This window comes from Fibroporia radiculosa, assembly GCF_000313525.1.
Source record: "Fibroporia radiculosa TFFH 294 genomic supercontigs, scaffold4203, whole genome shotgun sequence".
Classification (NCBI taxonomy): domain Eukaryota; kingdom Fungi; phylum Basidiomycota; class Agaricomycetes; order Polyporales; family Fibroporiaceae; genus Fibroporia; species Fibroporia radiculosa.
This window is the reverse complement of record NW_012133707.1, coordinates 1-6374: the sequence shown is the minus strand read 5'-3', so window position 1 is coordinate 6374 and position 6374 is coordinate 1. Positions and strand designations below refer to the sequence as shown.

Here is a 6374-nt window from a genome sequence, read left to right as displayed (position 1 = left end):
ATTTGTCTCACACTTCAAACAGACAGCAAGGCTAGCAGGTACACTTGCATCTCAGTGTGTTGGAATATTTCTCTCAAAGTGTATGTTATTCTGCTTTGTATCCATTAGGCAACCATAGAGCTGATTATATTCCAAGTGTATGTGAATTCTTGTATGGTTATGTATTTATCACTTTATCAGCTTTTCAAAGAAGCTCATGGAACAACTAAACCTGCCATTGGAAATAGGTTGAATTCTCGCAAGCATCTGCGCACTACAGCCTTCGAGGTTGATCAGAGCCAAGATGTAGTTGTGCCCTCACTCAGTTTATCATGCCCATAGAGCTACATGATGCTCTCAACGACAGAGAGAGAAAGCGAAGAGAAGGAAGTTTGAACGCTCTGATACGAAAATGCCAATAGCTTGATAGCCACGTATATTTAGATTGTCTGTTACAGAGTTGACTTGTCATGCATATGCGCACTATGCTGGAAATCAGCGTGTTTGTCGAGGAGTCTCTCGAGGAATGGTGGAAGTGTCTGCATGTTGCGGAGATGATGACCTATCTTGCAAGGCACCCAATACCTGGAAATATCTGGAAAGCGGTAGAAGAGGCCGTGGAGGGGGCTGCATACACGCGAGCGAGCCAGATCGCATCCATGCAGCAGTGGAAGGCTGGGTACGTCAAGGGCTGTGGTCGGAGATGGCAGCGCAAGGCGCTGGGACATGGAGCGGCCGTTGGTGGCAGATTCGTCGCGTGCACCATGTGGGATGTTTTCTATGCCACGGGCCCTTCAACTTTCAAACTCTAGCTTCTTCTGCGAGGCAGGTCAGGGATGATGTTCAGAGGATAGCACTTTGAGCAGACGGGGGTACGGAAGAGGTGACACTGGTCCTGTTCTCTAACATGTCAACGACATATATACAATACCAGGTGATGCGAAGCGAGCAAAGAACAACAGTCAATGGCAGACTTGTCATGTAGCATGTCTTCTGTGCGGCAGGTGCCAAGGGCCCAAGCCATGTCCTCAATTCATGCTTGGCTTTATTCTCCGATGTGTACGGATGATTGTGAGCATGTCCTTCACGCGCTAAGAGTGCAGCAGTCAAGTTCATCTGCGAGGGGAAATTGTGAGTGTATCTTGTTGTGGTACGTCTCGACCTCGGCTTACAGCGCGAGGATGAGCAGTATCTGAAGCATCGACTCCGTGATCGTAAGTACTGGTTTCAGGGAGAAGGCACTAGGGCCTACGATGTCCACCTGTCTTGTTTTTGCAACCATTGCGCGGCCGGACAAGAATGACTTCCAGTGGGATGCAGACATGGGCGTGTACGTACCCACATTTGTTCAGATGATGTGCAACCGTGCAGCGCTCGAGGTCGACCGCCACGCCGCCGTGCCCTCAATGGAAGAGAGCAAGACCAAGTCGAAGTGCCGGCTCCCGTGGGAGAAGGAGTCGAAGCCCAGCGCGAGATCCAGCTCTGGCTTCTAGATCGCGCAATGATCGTCCGCAGCGTGACTTGTGACATGCCGGAGACTATCACGCTCTCGACTGGCTTTCCGGATACAGACTAGATTCCTCCCAGACGTCCGGATGGTTTAGATTTTGCGCGGTGAGCTGGGAATGCGCCTGAGCGGTGGCGGCTTCCGACCCGTGCACGCATCGTTCTGGTCCTATAAGACGAGGTCTTTGGCATCGGGCAAGTTGTCTGCAGAGGGGGACGTCATGACCAAATGAAATTGATGTCTTGCTCCATGCTTGGACCGTTTTGACTTGCTACGTATTGTAGGGATGAACTGACAAGGCGGGCGTTCGTGAGACTTCCAACAGGTACCTCGCCTGCACCTGAAGGCGGCCGGTCAAAGAGCAAAGCTGGAATGCCTATGATACTAGCGAGGTTAAGCGGGGGCCTGATCATCGGGCCGATGACTCTTTTTCCTGGAAATCGTAGTACAGTATTCATCGTTCTATCTGCTAAATTCACTTGCTGCTTACGATGTTAGTCGTCAGGCTTCTGGCCATACGGCCGTGCTCAAGTATAGTGAGCTCTCCATGTCGTTAGCGTGCTCGCGTTTTCATGATTGACGCTTACCCTGTAGCTGTGAGTACCTCAGTGCGATCACCTGTGCGCCGCTTGGCTTCATTGAAGCTTTCTATTGTATATGCATCCACTAGGCGCTTCAACACGAAAGAAGCTTCTCCATAAACTCTTGCGTGAATGATGATGGAATGGAAGGAACCAGATAGTGATTAAATAAGTGGACCCTTTGCTAGAATTGGTTCGGGTGCTTTTGATCGTAAGATAATTGGTTCTTATGCTGATTCCTTAGCGAAAGCGAGAACATGCCTTATGGTGAATCGACGAGGGAGGAGACTTTGAGTAAGCTACGCATGACCAGGAAGACTTCACAATGAGGACTGGTCATCCTCGCCGTGTAGTCCCTCAAGTCATCGGAGGTGGGGTAGAGAATTGAGTACATGCTAGGAGAGGTAGAGCATACTAGTGCTTAACATTCATCGTGCGCTGATAATGTTTCTGCATTCGCAAGTTTCATCAAATTACGAACAGGCGCATTTGATATTACGATATATACCTATCACCTCTTCGGTTTGAAATTCAGGTACTTCTGCTTCTATTTCGATCACCTCTGGACGTGCACACATGTTTTATGATGAACTGAACCAGGAGGCTTGCCTGGCGACGTGGGATCGCCGCCGCGGTTTTTCCAAACTTTTTTAGAAGGCATCTCCGGATCGATGCGGTTAAGCTTCATGACACGGAAGGAGGCTCTCTACTCCTGTGCAGCCCGCGTTTTGAAGACTTCCTTTGCTAGCTGTCTCACTTTAGCCACCGATTTTGGCAGCTGTTTGCGTAGAGATGCCGGGATGTCTCCCATGGGGCTCCCATCGCGTCGTGCGGCCTTCTTTACATGTCCGTCAACAAGCTCGTTTTCATTCCTGTTTAGTAGCCCTTGCAGCACGTATGACTTCCATCTCCCCAGACTGTTCAACTGTCCTTGCCAGACGCCGCAAACAGTGATCACGTCGAGCAGAATGGGGAGGGAAAGCATGGGGATCGTGGGTGACGGTTGGATGCGATACGAGAGACAGCCATTTTCGTATTGCACTGGCTCTACTCACCAAGGGTGTCGGGAAACAGTGATGGTTAGTTTCTAGACAAGATATACTGCCTCGCCCCATGGCGAATCTTATGCCTACTCCCCCCCACGAAAATCTACCCACACATTGGCTGCGTGCTGAGCGGGCGACTAGGTTTTCTCGTCCAGATATTCGCTATGCCATGCGAAAGGTGAGTGAGATGATTTGGCGTGCTGTAGATGGCGGATAGGGCTCGGGGTCTTCCAAATCGGTAGACTCATCGGTCAAATCGAGGCAAAGTCTGTAGGGGTACTAGCGAAGGGGAGAAAAACTGTCGAGGTATATGTATATACTTTTTAGTCGGGCGGGACGAAGAGTTGTCAAGCGAAGTCGTGACGCGATTGACAGTGTTGCGAAGAGTCATGTCGATTTGCTGCAAGAAGGGGAGGATGTGCAGGATGACTGCCGGGCAGAGCAACTCTGTTGTATCGCCAGCTCGAACGCGGAAACCACTCAAGGCGTGGGCAGATTAGGGGAGACAAACGTGCCTGCGAGGTCTTTTGTGAGCCGGGGTTATTGTTACCCAGGGAGTCGGGTCTATAACATCACTAAGTCAGCTACTGCACAATTCCAGATAGGTTGACATGATACATGCGGGCAGACGAGAAGTTAAAGATACGTGCAAGCAAGCGAGATCGCATCCGCAGGGAGTCCGTACCGCAGGCCATATTAAGTGGAGGTTATCTCCGTGCAGCACACATGTACACACCTGCGTCCATGCGAGCGGTGGCAAAAGGCACGTCACGCGAGGCTGTTGACAAAGATAATTCCTGAATTTAATAGCAAATAATTTCTCTCGTCTATGAAGCCAGGTCTCGTGCTCGCAGGCCAAGAAGGATCAAACATGCCAGAATTACAGCACGGGCATATCACAACATACAACGTACACAGCGACAATTAAGATCATATCCGGGCAAGGACAAAGCTTTAAGCTTCTGACATACATCAGAATCTTTACGAGACGTGAGCTGAACGGTGCGTTCAGAAGCTGAAGGAAGCATATGTGAGCGGGGGCCTTGTTTTTAATTCAATGAGTACTGACGGCAGGGTCCAAATCTTGGATTCGGCTAAGTTGATGTTCCCCACCAGCGCGATATCCATCTCCAAAGTACACATAAAATCATGCGTTCCCGCTCCGTTTTTCACACTTTTGAATCTTGCTCGTCCCTTGGCAACGAACACGTTGATAATGGACGGTATGAATGCATTGTTGTCTAGGACTCCCGCGACAATCGCTAGCCTGACACGGCCAGAAATTGGAACATTGCAGAACAGGTTTGCATTCATGGTTTTGTCCTTTGGGTCAATACTTCCAGCCAGCTGTATCTGGGAGTCAGTATCGACCGCGGTGTTTTCTCGCTGCAGCACTCACCTCAAATATAGCGAAGTTGAGCTGAAAGGTGCACAACGAAAGCATCGACGCATCGACAGTGTTCCTAGCAGCATCGCTCTCTCCTTTGGTGAACAAGTCAACTACAACCACATATAGAGCATCCAGCTGGTGAGCATAGTTGGCTAAATACCGGAGGAGGACTAATATTACATTAGAAGCCTGAATCAGCGATTTGAACATGGGGGAACAGACAGACGCTACGTACCCTCATTATCCTTTATAATGTCAGGATCTACAGTAATATTACAACATTAGCGTTCGTTTACAAGACGGTGAAACTAAGGAGTGAAACTAAGAAAGATGACTTGCCGGTTTCTCTGTAGTGAACTTCAGCCACGCTTTCCGGTGCAGCATCGTAATCTTCGGAATGGTACTGCATGTTGAGCAAGACTTCCGATTTCTGTGAAATCTGTTGAGATACATATACAATGTTTCAGGACTCGATGAGTCATACCTGATCACCTGGTTGACTCGTTACACTACCGGTTCAGTGTCAGACGAAGCTGAATAGCATAAATGCGATTGAGTTGCTTACAAGCTGGGAAACACGCTGACTGTATCAACTATCTCCCCAGTGAACGGCGTGGTAAGGTCGTATGACTTCACAACCTCCCCCGGATTACCATTATATGCGAACCCAAAATGCCCATAAATCTGTGTGCCTTGTGACGGGATGGCAACATCGTACTGTACGGGAGGCTTTCTGGAAAGATCGACTTGAATGTTCCTCAGAATGATTGTGCGTCCATAACCAGGCACAACAAGGTGAATATAGTTCACTGCCAGGGTGCCCTTGCTCTTGTCATAAAGCACATTGCACTGCATGGAGCAGCAAGATGAATCAATACGCTGACCGATCATGACTCGAAAGCATTACTAACTTCAAAGTAGCCAAAACCGAATGCCACATGTATCTTGTCGCCAATGCTAGAATCATCGTCTGGTATGGTTTTGGCGTTGACCGATATCATAACGACGGAGGCTTCAGGACTACTCCTTCCCATCCATTTGTGCGACAAGAGGAACTCATTGACGACTACAAAGTATGAGCATTTGTAGCTCAATCAAGTATTGTACTGCGAGAGAAGAGTGAAACATTACCAGAACCGATAAAAGCAGCATTGTCGTTATCTGTATATAGGTCAGCGATTATACTGTGCACAAAGCAATCAAGGTGCACCCACATTGCCATTGCTGTAGTCGAGCTCGAGTCAGAAGTAGGAGTACATCCTGGGGGAATTGCTGCATTCGTGCTATCCTTTCATCTTCTTCTGAACAAAGGTTTGCGAGCTCACAAACTAAAATCTGCCGCTTCTCTTCAACGTCAGTAGCACCACAAAAACCATGAGGTAGATGTGTCGCCCCAATACTTTGATCCATAGTGGGAAAAGAACCGTGTGCAATTAAACCATTGGAGGTCAGAAACAAATATCTCTGCCAGTCTGTGCCATCGATGTTCTTCAGCGAAGAGGGTCGTCAACTTCGGTGGTGATATACCTGAGTCAGACACACTCAAAGAAGTGCAGCATGTCATTGAATATATACCACATATACTCACCATAGCTTAAACACTCTGAGGTTAGGGTGCTCTTCCTTCGTTCTAAGAAAACATCTGCACCAATTTCGTGTTGCAGTGGTACCTCATTGAGCGTAATGAACGCGGTTGTGTTTCCACTGTCGCGCAGCGTTCAGTGGACGAGGGGAGAAGGATGCGTCTAGCCTTGCTCGAGGTCGCGATGGAGTAGTTAACGCATGAGATATCGTGAATCTCGCAACAACAAGTTGAACACCAAACGCCAATGTGCTTGCGGACGCTTAACCCGACCTCAAGCGGCGAGACG

The 6374-nt window shown here is 48.8% G+C and overlaps 2 protein-coding genes across 2 annotated transcripts; one reads left to right on the top strand and one right to left on the bottom strand.

Annotated features, from left to right (window-relative positions):
* Window positions 1-464: 464 nt before the first annotated feature.
* FIBRA_08874 (uncharacterized protein) lies at window positions 465-1472 on the top strand (the record flags this gene model as incomplete). The annotated part of the gene is made up of 2 exons (XM_012330488.1): window positions 465-658; window positions 1211-1472. 2 exons carry the CDS (start codon window positions 465-467, stop codon window positions 1470-1472), a joined length of 456 nt encoding a protein of 151 aa, XP_012185878.1.
* Window positions 1473-4121: 2649 nt separating this feature from the next.
* Window positions 4122-5913, bottom strand: FIBRA_08873 (uncharacterized protein; the record flags this gene model as incomplete). Its single annotated transcript, XM_012330487.1, has 9 exons — window positions 4122-4460; window positions 4513-4673; window positions 4739-4748; window positions 4826-4933; window positions 4988-5012; window positions 5069-5352; window positions 5415-5569; window positions 5635-5664; window positions 5718-5913. 9 exons carry the CDS (start codon window positions 5911-5913, stop codon window positions 4122-4124), a joined length of 1308 nt encoding a protein of 435 aa, XP_012185877.1.
* Between the last annotated feature and the right edge of the window lie 461 nt (window positions 5914-6374).